At 50.1% G+C, this 16326-nt stretch overlaps 4 protein-coding genes across 4 annotated transcripts; 2 read left to right on the forward strand and 2 right to left on the reverse strand.

The window, feature by feature from the left end:
• Positions 1 to 419: 419 nt before the first annotated feature.
• On the forward strand, positions 420 to 3332 carry BKA55DRAFT_667881 (uncharacterized protein; the record flags this gene model as incomplete). Its single annotated transcript, XM_046197857.1, has 10 exons — positions 420 to 736; positions 794 to 954; positions 1008 to 1219; positions 1289 to 1571; positions 1963 to 2207; positions 2360 to 2393; positions 2511 to 2595; positions 2663 to 3026; positions 3088 to 3273; positions 3312 to 3332. Exons 1-10 carry the CDS (start codon positions 693 to 695, stop codon positions 3330 to 3332), a joined length of 1635 nt encoding a protein of 544 aa, XP_046042775.1. The 5' UTR covers positions 420 to 692.
• A 1352-nt stretch (positions 3333 to 4684) lies between these two features.
• Positions 4685 to 5657, forward strand: BKA55DRAFT_545624 (uncharacterized protein; the record flags this gene model as incomplete). The annotated part of the gene is made up of 3 exons (XM_046190832.1): positions 4685 to 4902; positions 4934 to 5004; positions 5092 to 5657. 3 exons carry the CDS (start codon positions 4685 to 4687, stop codon positions 5655 to 5657), a joined length of 855 nt encoding a protein of 284 aa, XP_046042776.1.
• A 1695-nt stretch (positions 5658 to 7352) lies between these two features.
• Positions 7353 to 8146, reverse strand: BKA55DRAFT_599067 (uncharacterized protein; the record flags this gene model as incomplete). The annotated part of the gene is made up of 4 exons (XM_046196339.1): positions 7353 to 7507; positions 7545 to 7772; positions 7802 to 7954; positions 8017 to 8146. 4 exons carry the CDS (start codon positions 8144 to 8146, stop codon positions 7353 to 7355), a joined length of 666 nt encoding a protein of 221 aa, XP_046042777.1.
• Positions 8147 to 8560: 414 nt separating this feature from the next.
• Positions 8561 to 9671, reverse strand: BKA55DRAFT_655182 (uncharacterized protein; the record flags this gene model as incomplete). The annotated part of the gene is made up of 2 exons (XM_046197414.1): positions 8561 to 8665; positions 8714 to 9671. The coding sequence occupies 2 exons, from the start codon at positions 9669 to 9671 to the stop codon at positions 8574 to 8576; spliced, it is 1050 nt and encodes a 349-aa protein (XP_046042778.1). The 3' UTR covers positions 8561 to 8573.
• Positions 9672 to 16326: the final 6655 nt, after the last annotated feature.

Genomic DNA, 16326 nt, shown 5'->3' on the forward strand with positions numbered 1-16326 from the left:
CACAATAGTGCTTACTCTCCAGGCGACAACGTCCGCTTCTGCCGCGGCTTTTTCCGCTTCTGTGATCAGTGGCAGCTCAAAAAAAGAAAAAGTCGCAATAGAACGAGGTGAAATGGAATCTCTACCCCCTACACAGGGTTGCCAAGGCAGTCATTGCTATTGGGCAACTCTACATTGAATTGTAGAAAATCCCGCAGCCCATCGGATTTGGCCATTTGACAGCAACGAAACTACAGGCTACCCTATACTAGCTAGTATCCAACAGCGGCAGAAATGTGCCGCCGCCAGGAGCTCAAGGGCCCGGCCACTAGATCGGCGATTAAAAGTCCGTTTTGGCAGTTATTGTGCCACGTGATGTGGGTTCAATGCAGAGCAGACTGTGTCGATCGCAACTACCGATGTAACCTCAGCGCTGAGCTGACCGCACAAGGTGGGGGGGCAGGCAAAATACGGAAGAACGGAAGGCCGAAATAGGATGTTGACGAACAAAATTGACAGCGCACACCGTAAAATGGAACCCACAGCCAGGGTTCGAAGGAGGTGTTGGCTCTAGCAGACATCTGGCCCCTTGCTCGGCCTTTTTCGACCTATCTTGACGTTGCTTTCATCCCGACAGTCTGGTACCGCGATGGAGAGGTTGAAATTGGACCCGGATTGAGGTTTTTTTGCAACAACCATGGAGTAACACCGACATGACCGTGCCGCTGCACAACGCCCGACCAACAGTCCTTGGCATGTTTTGACAGCCCGGTAACGGGACGACGAAAGAAGGCCGAGAATGAACCCGAGTCAGGGCTTTTGGCCTGGCACGAAAGCATTGCGAGCGAAATGGGCCGTTCTGTGCAAGATACCCGCAAGTCCAGTTCGGGACACGACGATCCACCCATTCGATTCCACCGTTCATTCAAGAGCCGGTCGATCTACTTGGTCTCGATGCTGTTCCGAAATATGACGGTTGTGCATCGAGCGACGATAGCATTTTGTCTCTGCTTCCCTTCCGGCTGAAGAGACCGCCTTACGGCTCAAAAGAATCATCGAGAGCATGGCGCCCGAGAAGACTCGTTCCAGGTCCCCCTACCCAAATGACCGAACATGGGTGAGCTCGGCAATGCGCAAGAGACGGATGATGGCGATCAAGAGAAACAAGATCGATGGATTCTGGGACGGCTCAGTGTACATCCCCGACGGGGAATCGCTGCCGGAAAACACGAACGACGTGGTAGGTTTGGAAGTATAGGAGCCTGGAGAAGCCGATTTGGCAAGCCGCTGACCGCGACGATGATTGCAGATTCAAGACGTTTGGTGGAGGCAGGTTGTGTCCAATGGCAAGCTTGCTCTGAGACCAGCGAGACAAAGGAAGCAGCCGGCCAAGGCGAAGCCGTGCAAGGACACGAAGCCAGCACCGAGGGTGACCGGACGTCGAGGTCGTGACAACGTTTGTACTGATGAGCCCGCGATTGGATTCCGAAATGATGCCTCACTCGACGCTTGTGCGGATAATGCTGTTCGCGGTGTTGACAGTATCGACGGCCATATCAGCGACAACGGCAACGGCAATGGCAACGGCATAGGTGATGACCCATAACCATGGTTAGGGAGGCGGTCGCCGTTGTCGTGAGGTTCGCGATCGACTGCTGTCTCAGGTTGGCCCGACAGTTCGAAACATACCACAACGGCGGTAGAGAACGGACTGCAGCCGGGTCATATTGCTGGAAATCAGTTGTTAGCGATCATCATTACAGCAGTGACTCAGATGAATGGTTACGAGGATGCTGGACCAGACGTGAACACCCATACTTTTCACCTGCTCTTTGTTGCACTTCTTTCTCCTCTCTTTTTCTTTCATTCATTGAAGAATCGAGATGAAGAAGTGTAGAGAAGGCGTAGCAAGATAGGTCTTGTTGTCTTGAGAGAAAAGACGACATGATGCATAGAAGAAAAAGAAAGGAATAGGCCGAATAGGATTATTTATTTATTTACTTATTTATCTGGGTAAAACTGATGCAAATGTGGTTGTTCCATGCTGCGACCTCTTCAACGAACAATGGCTTGTCGCCATCCAGACGCCCGCCGACTGGCTCATGTCGAGTCTATTGGATCCCATGACTTGCGGTGGATACCCCGTTCATAATCAGATTCATAACATGAAAATGGCCTTTCCGGATAAGCTTGCAACATTCATAGTCGCAGTGCGACTTCGTGGAATAGTTCTTTAAGTTACATTACATGTTGTCGCCAGGCCTGACCTTCACGGCCTGACGAAACAAGACAATTGGGAACCACGAGCTGTCGTCCGCATGCTGTCGACTCCAAAATCGGCTTTTTTGATTGAGCTGGACAAGATGGGATGACAAGCCAGATAGGGCCCGGTTACTGGCTGTTGTGTTTGATTGGTGACATCATACTGAATGGCATCATGTGTCAAAAGTCCAAAAAAGGGCAATATGATTAAAAGTGGCTAGATGAGTAGAAGCGGCCAAATTGGGCTCCTTCTGCTATGTGTCAACTAGGTAACCAACTGCACGTGAACACCAAGTTCCAAAAGTCCAAAAATCGCCGTCGTTGGGTGTTTTCTGGAGGCGATCGCGGCCTGTCGTACAAAAACGTACAAAACGATTCCATTTGCGCTCGAGTCAATTTTATCTTGGGATCTAACTCATAGCTGCGAGCAATCGAGCCCTGACACAATGAGCATCCAAGACCTGGCGGAGACTCACTGCAATACTATGCAACATGCCACACAACAGCTTGAGCATCCAAGGCTCGATACTACCTCACCGCAGGAGGAACGGACTGCTCGTCCTGCCGTGCGACGCGCAAGGCGGGGTGCCAGGGGACGGGGTCCCGGCAAACGCCTCAGCATGAGAGATGCTTTCGTTGACGGAAGCACCCTGCTCCGAGAAGCGGCCAGGCTTGCGAGGTTCGACGGCATTTCTCTAGACTTGTGCTTTTGGGACCAGGGCTGCTCGTCATGGGTTGGCGTGGAGCCTCGACCTTCTGGTGCGATAAGCCGCAGTATTAGAGAGGTACGTCCGCGTGGTGGCCGTTTTACCAAACACTACCCGATAAACTGACTATGTCCTAAAGTTCGAGGATGGGAGAGCGAGATTCCAAAAATCGTTGCGCTCTCTACATAATAGATTGGCCAAATACGTCGAAGCATATGGTGTCCCTTGTCGTTTCAAATGTTTCGACCCTTTCAAGGAACAATGGCTTGTCACTATCGGGGCGCCTGCCGGCTGGCTCATGGATTCTCAGGATTGGAAACGCGCAGTGAGTATAGACCTGAAGTAAAACACCAAACCTCACAGCTGCTTACGAAGCCTGAATAGTGTGAAAGTCGCTTGCCCTATGAAGCAAGATGGGAAGCGCGATGCGATCGGGAGGTGGCCGACCCAATCTCGACTAGTTCTCAAGGTGTAACGAGGAAGGGAGAGAGGGAGGGAGAGGGAGGGAGAGAGAGGGAGGGAGAGAGAGGGGGGGGGAGAGAGAAGGAGGAAACACCACTAATCTTGACGGGTGATTCGACGAGCAGATCTATGTGATGGTTCGGACACCTTTGAGTCTAGCTTTTAGACTGTACCTACAACTGCGAACAACACATCTCACCAACACATGTAATTGGCCGACATCGTGTACAAACACCAATAAGCTGGTGCGTTGTCAATCAAAACATATTTTCGCATCTTCTTTACAGTAGAAGAACGAATATTGACAAGCAAGCAATCGTGATCCGAATGAATACTACATGTGTAGACGTACAGTAGAGACAGGGAGTGTGAATACGATGTGACGACAACCTTTCCTGTCTGTTTCAGGATCGAGAGCGTGTTTGGATCAATGCCCTTACCACTGAGATGTACCGCTCGATCGGGCTGCCGCGCATCCCATCGTAATAAGACAACTTAACTCGGACGCATCTATGGACGGGGACCAACTTCTACGGGTGCTTGCCAGGGATACCCTGTTCTAAGAATAACATAAATTTCGGTCAATTTTGTCTACACTCTTTTCTTCCGATGTTACCGGAGTCCTGTGGTCTTATGGCCTAAAGTATGCGAGAGTAATTCCTCTCGATATCGATGACCGAGATCCAATTTTGAACAGCTTCAATAACCACCGTAGATCTGGTTGGGGTACGTGGATGGTGACGCGAGAGCTGTGCGTATAGTTGTATAAGATGAAGTCAAGGCATCTCAATGGCATAAATTCGAATATAGGAAGAATAAGCCTATACAAGAACCACACGTCCATCTCACCTGTCGACAAACAAACGAACCAAGCCATGCCATCGCTTGACCAAGAGATGACGTGCGCCACAGGTCATCAAGACTTTGGTCATCACCAAGCGCCCAACCATCAACGAACATCAGTTATCAAATGCGACATTCTCATCATAGGTGCTGGGCTGCCGGCTTAGCAGCGGCGCGGCCGCGCATGATCCGGGCTCAGAGTCATCCTCGCCGAGAAGGAAGATCACGTTGGCGGCACGACTTTCAGGTCCGGTGGCTGCATGTGGATGCCCAACAATTTCCTCATGAAGGAACTGGCATCGAAGATAGCAAAGAACAAGCCGCACGCTACACAATGCTGTGGCAAACTTGCAAGCCGTTCTTGAGGAACAAACGTTCATGTGGACCTGCATGATGAGCGTCTCGACGCATTTTTGACGCAGGGACCCGAGATGATGAAATACTTCAGAGACCAAGGCTTCCGATGGATGGCCAAACCGTCCCAGTTTCCAGACTATCACCCGCACATCGAAGGTGCGGTCCACCATGGTCGCACCCTGGACCCCGCGGTTTTTGATGCGGCAAGCCTAGGTCACTACCAGAAATACCTTCCAAAACCAGATGGCGCACCCGTGATCCCCCGATTCGAGGACTTTCGAGTCTTGACAAGGTGCGTTCCTCGGGGCAGTGTCGTGCAGAAGTTTCGGCTCTTCCAAAGGGAATGTCGAGGCCTGTGTCGATGGGTCGATCGCTGATCGCTCAGCTCCTCAAGGTGTGCAAGGAACACGACAATGTGGAAATCTGGACTGGATGGGAGCTGAGTGAGCTTTGCTATCTGGACATGATGGTGGTGTAATAGGAGCAAGGGTTCAACGCAGAGGCAGTGACGAATCTGTCGACATCCACGCATCGCTGGGTGTGATCTTAACCACAGGAGGTTTCTCTCAGAACCAGGAGATGAGGGATGCATACCTAGCGGGAACAGCCACGAGCGAAACAACTTCAGGTATGCCGACCAAGGCGGAATGGAGCCTTGCATCTGACGGAGACGCCGGTATCGCGCTGCGAGCCGGCCAAAGGATCGGTGCTGGTAGTGCACAGCTCGGTCAAGTCTGGGGCATCCCCACCATGATCGATCCTAGGACAGGGAAAGTGACGGAGGCCATGTTTGCCATATCCAAGCCGTTCTCTATAGTAGTCGATGGCTGTGGCCGCCGCTTCTTCTCCGAGTCCCAGCCCTACGGTGAGGCCGTTAGGTCCATGTATGAGAGAGCGAATGAGGACGAGAAGCGGCCACCTTCTGGCTTGTGTTTGACCGGAGATACAGAAGAAGATATCCCATTGGGAGCCTCAAGAGCGCCTGGCAGACTGACCAGGCTGTCGAACAAGGCTTGCTCTTGCGCTCGGACACTATTGACGGCCTAGCTGAGCAGATGCATGTGCCGAGCCGCAACCTGCAGACGACGGTGGACGAGTGGAATGAAATGTGTGATCAAGGTCGAGATAAGTATTTCCATAGGGGCGAGGACAAGTACCAGCAGTTCATCGGTGATCCAACTGTGGTGCCGAACCCATGCATGGCCCTGTCAAGGAAAGCCCCTTTTATGGCATCAGAATCTTTCCCGGTGATGCTGGCACGAGAGGCGGTCCTCAGACTGACCAGTTCGCAAGAGTACTGAGGGCAGATGGGAGTGTGATCTCGGTTTGTTTGCTGGAGGTAACGCATCAGTTGCGCTACTTGGAACTCAGGGCGCGGGAACGACACTCGCTCCTGCGATGCCGAGGGTTTTATCGCGGTGAAGTATATGCAGCATCTAGCTCGTGGTAGCGGCGTAATCCTCGAGGATCGGTAAAAAGCCGCAGTCCAAGAGTGTGTCTGGTGACAAGCCACATCGCCTGTATGCTCTGCCGCGGCCGGCCAGTTATAGCGATAAATACCACGAATGTACGAAGAGGAGTGGCAGAATTGGTACGGGTGTGGCGATACGACTGTATGTACTCGTAAATGAATGAAGACTTGACTATAGGCCTTCTGTCTGTACGACTTGCTCCGCAATCTACGTCGTGATGGTTGCAATTGTCCTTGTTGTATCCCATGGACGTGAAACCGCCAAGGCACTCTTGATCAAACTCTGTCCACACAAAACGCTTGCAGGTTTTTGCGTCACAATAAGGGAAGGGAATTGTCATCGCTTACACGGACGGTCTCACTGTTCTTGCTTATGCATGGTTTAGTCGCAGCCAACAATTTTCCTTTTGAATGTGAACACTTAACAGCGCGCCACACTAGGCCCTAAAATTCTCTACTTGGAAAAAGAAATTTGCGATATTTTTATATTTAATGGAACATTAATGGGAGTAGTTCGTACTTTAGCATTGTTATAAATATGTACATATCTTGAACAAGACAGCCGAGTCATGCAATGAATTCCTGTTACGTCGCAACCCAATATGTCTTATAACAGTCGACTTACGCAACAATGAGTAGAGATGGTCCCAAATGCATGCCCTCGGCGAGATCACAAATAACTGGGTTGACCTCATCGGCAGTTTGAGCTTCTTGAGAGATAGTTTACATTGCATAATGTGACAGAGAGAATTGAAACCTAGTAGCACAGTAAATGGCAGGATCCAGAAATATGAGATAGAAAGGCATAGAGGTGAATTTGAGGTTCTGTACCGAAGAAACAGAGAGAGAGAAAATCGAAAAGAGGAATTACGGTATTGAACGCAGAAAGGATGTGTTGTGTAGCCCCGGTTCCGTCATATAAGTAAGCCCCAGGCTATTTGCATCGTAGTTGATATATACTCAGGCTCACAATATGGCCCATGTCAGGATAATACACTTCAACCCGTTCTGCAGCACTAACTACTTGTCCTACTACTACTTCCCATCGACTATAGCGCCATCCAAGCCATGCAGTTTGCAGAAACAAGCCGTCAAATATCCTCAAGGCATTGACTCACACCAATAATATGGGTATTTGCTCGGGAAACCAGAGATCCTGTATCTATCCATAAACGATTATTTGAAAATGCAAGTGTCCATGTTTAAAAGCAATTCTGGCTTTTCATAAACTCGCAATAAACCGCCGTTCTATCGTCAATGACTGGTTTCAGTTAACCGTAAACCAATAGAGAGCGTGTAAGAGGTGCTGTCGGTGCCTTGGCCTTGCAACCTTGAGAAGCACCCCCTGCGGTCAAGACGCGGTAACAAGGAGACACCTGGCTGCCACCGGCATCCCCCAGGTAGAGCCAATCAACAGCGCTGGTACCTCAGGGCCAGCGGGAGCAGAAGGGGAGCCTTGATACCGTCTATCTTCTTAGCAATGAGGAGCTGGTTGGCCTTGTCGAGGTCGAAAGCGGGGTCACCAGCAGCGTTAAAGAAGTGGCGACCAAGGTAGGGATGCTTTGCGGAGACCTTCAACCTTGAGAGGTTGTTTCTTGGGGAAAGGATTAGTGAGCGAGGCACCACTGTCATCATTGCGGTTAGAGGGACTTTTCTGGTATTAAGAACATCAGAAGGGAGAGAGCCCATTTCTTGGCTTTTAAAGACGAATGAGCTTGACCTGGATAGAGGCTGGTAACGTCGTAGAGAACAGCCAAAGCACCGATAGCTGCAGGGGTAGCACCAGCCTCAGCGCAGCTATAATTCTGAATACCAAACCCAAGGGCAATGTGCTTCAGAGTTACATCTCGAGGAGGAGCGGGGAGTTCGGAAGCTGTTGGTCGTGTTGGTGAGATACAAGACGTTACATAAGGTTAAGGGTGGATCAACACTTACGACCGCCATTAACAGGAAGCACAGGTACAGGCTTTCCATATTCACAGCCAGAACATCGGCCATGATATTCAACAGGTGAGGCTAGAGCCAAAGCAGCTGAAGTAAAGATGAGAAGAGAGCTAGCGAGCATAGTGAAGGCGGCGAGGTGCGATGTGATATTTGAATGCAACTTTGGGAGACGTCATATATATGACAACGTATAAAGGGGAGCGAAAAAAAGAAAAGAAGAAAATTCAATGTTTATCAATTTGTAGACACCAATAAGCTAAAGAAGCAGACCATACTATGGGAAAAGTGCAGAAGTGGACTAGAAGAGAGTAGGCTTATATACAGGCCTCGGCAATAACAGATGCCGCGTGACAATCTGTGCTACAGTACATACGAGCTGCCTTCAGGTGACATCAAGAGCTTCCTGTTACGTTCAATTTCTTGGGCTCGTAGCGTAGCAGACTAGTTGAAGGACTAAGAAGAGAGAAGGAAGGTGGAGTCCAAAAAGAGGCAGAAACCCGGCGAGCATTACGTCCTACATCCTACCTCATCACTACTTGGACGGTTCCTCAACTGTTACCCTTAGTACCAATTTGTAAACTATATTCCAGACATGTCGTATCCCACCACCCTCCATTTCCTCGTTGATTCATGTCATTACCTACGAGCTGTCAATTTCACGATCAGGGGCCATTTTAGAAAGACTTACACCAACGCCAAATCGTATGAAAGAATATATCTACGCAAGAAAGGCCATTCTGTCCGAAAGGATTTCTCATATTTTGGCCGTAGATTGGACAGTTTCCGTTCGGGCAGATTTCGAACGTATAGTCAATCTTGGACGAGTCTCTCCTGTAGAATTCGATGCATTCATCACCGTGTTTCATGCTTCTATCAATATCTGGTCTGCCGCAGAAATCCTTTACCATCTGGAATACAATATCGTCATCCGTCTGTCCGAGGCCGAACAAGGTTGAATCGTGAGAGCACATTGCGCGGCGCGTCTCTTCTTCATTGTATGAAATTGCAGTTGTCGTGGTCTCCGAAGTTGTCTTTGATGGCGAAGTTACCAATGTGGTTTTTGTTTCTGTCGACAAAGTTGTGGTTTGTTTGCCTGTTTGCTCGGTCGAATCAGTATACGACGAAGTGACAACCTCGTCCGTCGTCTTCGTCAACGCCTTATGCAAAGTCGAGGTGGACTGGTCAGACACTGTATCCGGATCCGCGGACTTTGTTTGTGTTGAGGTGTTTTCAGTTACAGTAGTGCCCCCCGAAATTGTTGCCGATCCAGTTGTTTCCTTGGTTTGTGATATTGAAGATGTAGCTGTATCTGTAGTCAAGATTGATGCCGGGCCAGTATGCGCTCCTCCTGAAGACTTGTGAGCCGAAAGATCCTTGGACGAATCTGTGCATTCTTCCTTGAACGAGGTACCGCTTGATCTCTCCGTCTTGATAACGTGAGAGTCATCTGTCTGTGTAAGCGTCGTTGTCGTTGACAATGTTGATGATGGGGCCGTCTCCAATTTGGTCGCACCACTGATAGACGACGGAGCAGATGTCGCTTCGGTTGCCGACTCTGGTTTTTGCTCTTTCTCGTTCACTGTATTAGTGGCTTCAGCTGCGACGGAAGTGGATTGGATATGTGATTGTGTCGTTGTCCTTGTCATCTCGTCGTCCATAGTGGCATAGGATAGGACCGTCTCCTGCTGCGCATCGTCACTACTCACGGATGGCACCTCATGCACATCTTCCGACTGATCGGCCACGGACGTGGCCGAAACATCTGAATGCCAAATCTTGCTAGTATTAACGAAGTTGTCTTCTTCATCTTTGGATGTTGTGGCTGTAGTCTTGAACACTGCACTGCTCGGTACGTCACTTATCGACTCTGTTGGCGTATGGGCTTCAGGTCTGGTGCCAGTCCCTTTGCCTTCTGTAAACGGCTGGTCGGGTGTGTCGGAAGATTGAGTTTCTCCCGCGACCGATGGAGACGATGGATGAGAGCCATCGGCAAACATGGTGCTGAATCTAGTGCTAGTCTCTACCGTCTCATACATGGTGCCAGTTGATCGATGACGATGCCCATCAGCATCGGCAACGGACGTGGATTCGGGAGTTTCTTGTGTCTCAGTTGTTGGATCTACTATGGAGGTGTCCGACATATCCTTAATGCGAAGGGAAGGCGGACATCCATCGGTCCACTTTCCTGATCGGGATGGTCTGATTGTGACATTGTAGCTTAGTTCGGGATAAATTAAATTTATATTTGTGGTTGGATTGAGCGCCTCGAATTCTGGTTCAGTGATCCCCAAATCCCACATGACTACCGCAAAGTTCTGGCCTCTCTCTGGATGCCACAAGCCTATACCGCTGGGATAATCGCACCTCGCGTGAGCCAGGGCGACCAAGGGAAGAACAATGATTGGCTTCATCGTGGTATTGCCCTACAGTAGCACGATGAAAATGATACCAAGCTGGTGGAAGGGCAAGGACTTGGATTATATTATTGCTTCTCGCTGTGAAGTCTGTTAAAGGACGTTCGCTAGATCCTGAGGTAGCCTCGTTTTCGCTGGTGGCAAGATGCTCCACCGTCCAAAATGGAAGGTCGGCAGGGAGCCGGGAAGCGAGATCAAAGGCCCGATCGACACCAAAGCTCGTTGAGCGCTACCAGATTCCGATATCTTGGAAAGTCGATGCAATTATCATGTGAATGGCACTAAAATATGGCAGTGGATACGAGACACTATAGATTGATGATACGTAGAGCGTTGGTATATCCATCATTATGCGCATTGGCATTCACGAAGGCCAAATCTCACTTTATTCGGTGCTGGCCATCAGCAACACCATTGGGCACGCCGAGATAGGCTGCATGGAGAGTAGGAAGCAGCAAAAGTGGCCTTCATATTCTTCAACTCCAGCAATGGCATCAGAACTCTAGATAACTTTTACTATGCAATAATCAAAGAAAGACGGAAAAAGAATACGAAAGGGAAGGAAAAAAATAAGAGAAAAAGAAACAAGGGTCCGTTCAGTTTAGAAAGGGGACCAAATGCGATCAATTAGAACCAGAATGTGTTGTGTTCGATTTGATGATGCTGAAGGCTGGCTCTGAATACCCTACTTCATCGGTACCAAATTGCTTCGACTAATCATAACAATATACGGTGCTCTCGAATCTCTCCACAGATGCGGCCAATCGTGTCTGCAGACGAGCTTCCCAATACATCCTCTCCATCAGGGTATGAGAGTGTGGTGCTATCTCGCTCCTGCTGCAACACAAATTCATCTCTCACTATGAAGAGTCTATCGTCTTCTGGTTGATGGTTTCCTGCAGCCTTAAGTGGGTTCTCCTGTGTATCGAATCGCAAGGCTTTGCGAACGCCGTGAATAAGGTAACTGATGGCTAATATTTCGATAACCTTTAAACGTTGAGTTTGGGGGACCATGCAAGCCTGGGCCTCGATAGCGCTGCGAGATATCTCTATTCTCGTAAGATGCGTGTCGAACCTCGGATCGAGGGTCCAAATCACTCTCGCCGAATGGCGTTCGAGATGGTTGCGGACATAAACATCAATATGCCCGAACGCAAGAACTCTATGTATCATCCTATGATACGTATCAGAACGCCTCATCGCGTCTCGGTGAAAAAGAGCCAAGTTCGCTGTCATTCCCTTGCATGAAGAGTCTTCTTCATGAAAGTTGAGAGCATGGTTCTCGGATTGTTGCGTCATTATCGCGTTGGTACACACACACACACACACACAAGTCTATTACGCCCGGTAGGCCACTGCCCAGAGGGCTCTATGAGCTAAAAATACATGCATCTCGCTATTTATTGCCTTGATCTCGCCAAGCCCTTGCAGTTCTTTTCTTGTTCTTTCCAGCCTGATCATCGCTTGTCTCCTTGATCCCCATAGTTGTTAGTAGTAGCAAGTCAACTTGAAGCCCAATTCCTCCAAGTGTTCAGTTTCCTATCTTCGGCGGCTGAAGCGGTGCCTGCTTCTGGTTGCACGGGGCAGTCGTTAGTAGGTATAAGTTTATGGCCGATGAGTTAGTGGTGTTATGGTTGTCATCTCTGTTCCAGGTGACCTGTGGCGATTGCGAACCTGATTGTGGCTCGTACTGCTTCCATGTTCGGTGTCCATTTTTGTCCATCTGATGCAGCTTTGCCCCCCAAATGAAAGGAGAGGTTGCCGCGCTTTTCCTCTACGCATTGAAGCATCATCTCCTTGCGCTGTGCCGTCCATTTTACACATCGGAAGAGGAAGTGCTCTACCGTTTCTTTTGCTTGCCCGCATGGGCATTCATCGGTCACTGCTGCTCTAATTTGATACAGGTAGCCGTTCAGTCGTGCCATTCCGGTCCTGAGTTGTGCCAGCACGCTGGCTTCCTTCCACGGTAGCTGGTCGTACAGTAGCCGAGTATGTTTACCAGGCAGAGCTGAGTCGACCTTTCTCGAATGTCTGCCAACTCCGTCTGGTAGTTTCCTCTCCCTTCGCAAGTCTGCTCTCGTTCGACTGAGAATTGTCGTCTTTGCTTTGCTTGTTCCTATGCGTGGTGTGACGTACGGCTCTGTTGCGTGGCGGGCTGACATCTTGGCTATCCTCTGGATTTTGAGCTCACTGTCAGATGGTAGCCAGATGAGCCTAACTCTATTCATGTCTCCTTTGAGCTTTTCTATAGCATCATATATCTCTCGTATATGCCCTTGACCTGACTGCTGGCGAGGGTTACCTATAGCTTGTGCAGCCGATTTGTTACTTGTCACGATCACAATGGCTCGATACTTCATCTCTGGCAGGTGGTTGAGACAACGAGCGATAGCTGCCAGTTCGGCCGTGTACGGGTTGTGTTCTTCTCTCGTACCCAGGGTGACCGAAAAGGTTTCGCTGATCTTGCCGGCTCTTGCCACGGATATGGGGATTCTGATAGTTCCTCCCATGCCGACCAGATCATTCCGCGCGGAGCTGCTTGTCGCTATCCTGACCGCCCATCCTGCTTTGGCTAGCTCTTTGTTCTTGTCCTCTTCTTCCTCTCCTTGGCTGTTCAGTATGACTTGTAGGCGTGCCTCCCATGGCGCGAGGGTGAATGGGTGGATGACTTCTATGGTATCCTTTGGTAGCTCTCTGCATACATCCGCGATACGCCTGAGAGGAGATATGAAGCGTCTGAAGGCTTTGATTCCTCGTAAGAGATTCCGGACCGGGTTGGTTCGTGGTAGAGAGTGTATGTCTACCCAGAGCTTGCTTGCTCTCCTCCAGAACCTTTCGTGGATGGTCGCTATGTGGGCTTCAGCCTCAGCTACTCCTGTCGCCACGCTTGTAAAGGACCCTATGATCGCCTGTGCTCCTACTCTTTGTACTCGATGGATGGCATACGCCGATACTGTTTTGCACGCATGCATCCAGACGTTGGAGGCATAGTCCACCACAGGCGCTACCATGGCTGTAAAAAGCTGCCTCGTTGTCGAGGGAGCCATTCCCTTCAGTCGTTTCAGTTCCATCGCAGCTCCTAAACCCTTCGTTGCTGCCCTTGCGATGTGCTGTTTGTAGTGAAGCCGCGAGTCCATGATGACACCCAGGATCTTGACCTGATCCTTCGGAAAGACTCTCTCACCCTTGATAGTAAATGGTTCTGAGTCTACCCTGCCTGTGTACCTGGTGAAATGTATGATCGCCGTCTTTTCCGCCTCAAATGTCGCGCCGCTGCGTCTCTCCCAGTCGAGAGCTTTGTCAATTATTGCTTGTATTCCTCTCCGGTTGCTCTGGGCTGTCGGTCCCGATACCCACGCAGTGTAGTCATCGACAAATGCAATAGCCCCACCCTTCTTATCGATCTGAGTTTGCACTAGATCTGCATTAAAGAATAGAAACAGTATCGGCGATAGGGGCGATCCCTGCGGAAGTCCTGCTTGTGGTAGAGGTCTGCTCTCGGAGCTTTGCCCATTAATCATGATGGTTGCCGTTCGCTCGGAGCAAAAAGCATCCACCCAGCGTAAGAGACCCTCGGGGATCCCTCTCGCCTTCATCCGCTGCAGCAACCTCTCTTTGCACACACCATTGTATGCGCCTTTCACGTCGAAACTGACGAGGCTCACGACATGACGTGAACGCCAAGCCGAGAAGATGTGCTCTTGTAGAAGTACGAGGGCTTGCTCCGCTGACCGCTGCTTGCGCGCACCGAAATGGTCGGTCGGAAGAAGTCCGTAAGTCTCTACCGCGTGGGAGATCCTCTCAGCAACTACCGACTCTAGCACTTTACCCAACGTAGCGAGAAGCGAGATCGGTCTCCAGGCTTTCGCGACCGTATAATCATCTTTACCTGGCTTCTTGAGTGGGATGATTCGAGCATGTCTCCATTGGTCTGGTATCACGCCTTCGTCCAGTGATGCTTGGAAGATGGCGAGGACATCGTGTTTCACCGACGGCCAGACTTGCTTCCAGACGATCGCTGGTAGTCCATCTTCTCCTGGCGCCTTCCATGACTTTGTCGCCCACAGCTGACGTTCCACTTCCTCCAAAGTCAGGTTTGGCATTGTTACTGGGGCTCTTTGTTGCCGCGGTCCTTCGTCTTCGATATTGTCTGGCAATGGCGGGAAGAACTTCGCCAGCAGTTCTTCAGCTTGCTCTTTATGGCTTGTTGTTGCTGTTCCGTCTGCTTTGACGAGCTGCGGTACCTTTCCAAAAGCTGCCTCATCCCCAGACTTCATCTACTTGGCTGCTTTCCAGATGTTGTCATTGTCCGCTAGAAACTCCTTCCAGTGAGTGTTCTTCCGTTGCCGTATGGCATCATGATATTGCTTCGCCGCAGCCTTTGCCGTGTTTTCTAAATCTTTAGCGTTCTGTCCCGCACGCCTTGCAGCTCGAGCTCGATTCCTCCAGTACGTGTATACATGCCGCAGCTGTGTGAGGTCATGGGTCCACCACCGCTTTGCATATGGCGACGGTTTGGCTCTGGGTGTCAGTGCTTGGACTGCTTCCAGCACGGCCGACATCAACCTGTCCGTTTTCTGCTGCACCGTGTTTCTCACTGGCCTATCTCTCAGTGTATCCACAATCCTGCTACTGATCTCCTTCCATGGTGCGTTCTTGAACAGGAGTCTTTCGTCCTGTTTTGGCGCCGGGACCGAGATGTCGAATGCCGTTTCTATCGTGCGATGATCTGATCCGTGCTCTGTGCCATGTATCGCGCATTTGATGTTTGCGTCTGCAAGCTGTTCGGAAGCCAGAACCAAGTCAATGGTTGTTTCGTAGTCTCCACTTTGCCATGTTTTTGTGCCTCGGCGAAGGAGGCTCCTAAGCATGAAGTCGTTCATCAAGTCGATGATCGGATCCGCCTCGCCCTGTCTCTCCACCGATACATCGTCTCCGCCCCACATCTGGTCGTGGCGGTTAAAGTCGCCAGCAATGACCAGATCTACCGCTCTCCCCGATCTCCGTCTTACCTCTCTAATAGCTTTACGAAGCTTAGTGCATATGTCCTGTAGAGCTTGGGCGTCTCCCCCGGGTACGTAGACAGACGCCGTAAAGACCAGACGATCTGGCAGCCGGATAACTGCTGCCGTCACGTCTGGGGACTCTACCGCCACCTGCTCGGCTTCCACATCCTTATTCACCCATAGCATGCTCCGAATCACCCATCTACCTTCCCTCTCTGTCGTGGGTACCATCTTGACCCATTTGTGGTGCCCCATCGGTATTGTTAATAGCCTACCCTGGATCCTCCGTGCTTGGGGTTCTTGGATGGCTAATATGGTTGCATCCTGAATGTCCTTGTCGTTCATTAAACTATCATGTACCGGTCCTTGCTTTCTGACATTCAGTTGAAACAGTCGGAATATACTATTCATCGCGTTGGTACAGTATATGAATCGTCAGTTGACACGACGTTGTGAAGGGCGACTAATATCGGAATAATTGATGGTATCTGGCTAAGGATTTCAAGCCGGTTTGGCGATGAATTAAGTGGCTGCTTGGCCCTGGATGAAAGCAGGGCTAAAATGGGACTTGGGGGTTGTTTCCATAACATATCCTTTATATACTTCAAACTCAGTAAGCAATATAGCAGATTAGCGACTTAGAGTTAGCCCAGAGTTTCAGTTACACGATATCCGCGTCTATAATAGATTATGTAAACGATCTACGCTATATTCTGATACATCGAGCTCGGATGAGACGTCCTAAGATTATGCTAGCCATCCCCGTGTGCAATAGTCTAGGGTACGTGATAATACCCGTTCACGACACTACTCGTTCTCAGCCTTCGTCAAGGTATGATTCGGGAATCGAGGCTGAATTAGGCAGGAGGAGCAGAAGGCGG

This window comes from Fusarium redolens (assembly GCF_020744475.1).
Source record: "Fusarium redolens strain MPI-CAGE-AT-0023 chromosome Unknown BKA55scaffold_24, whole genome shotgun sequence".
NCBI classification, from domain to species: Eukaryota; Fungi; Ascomycota; class Sordariomycetes; order Hypocreales; family Nectriaceae; genus Fusarium; species Fusarium redolens.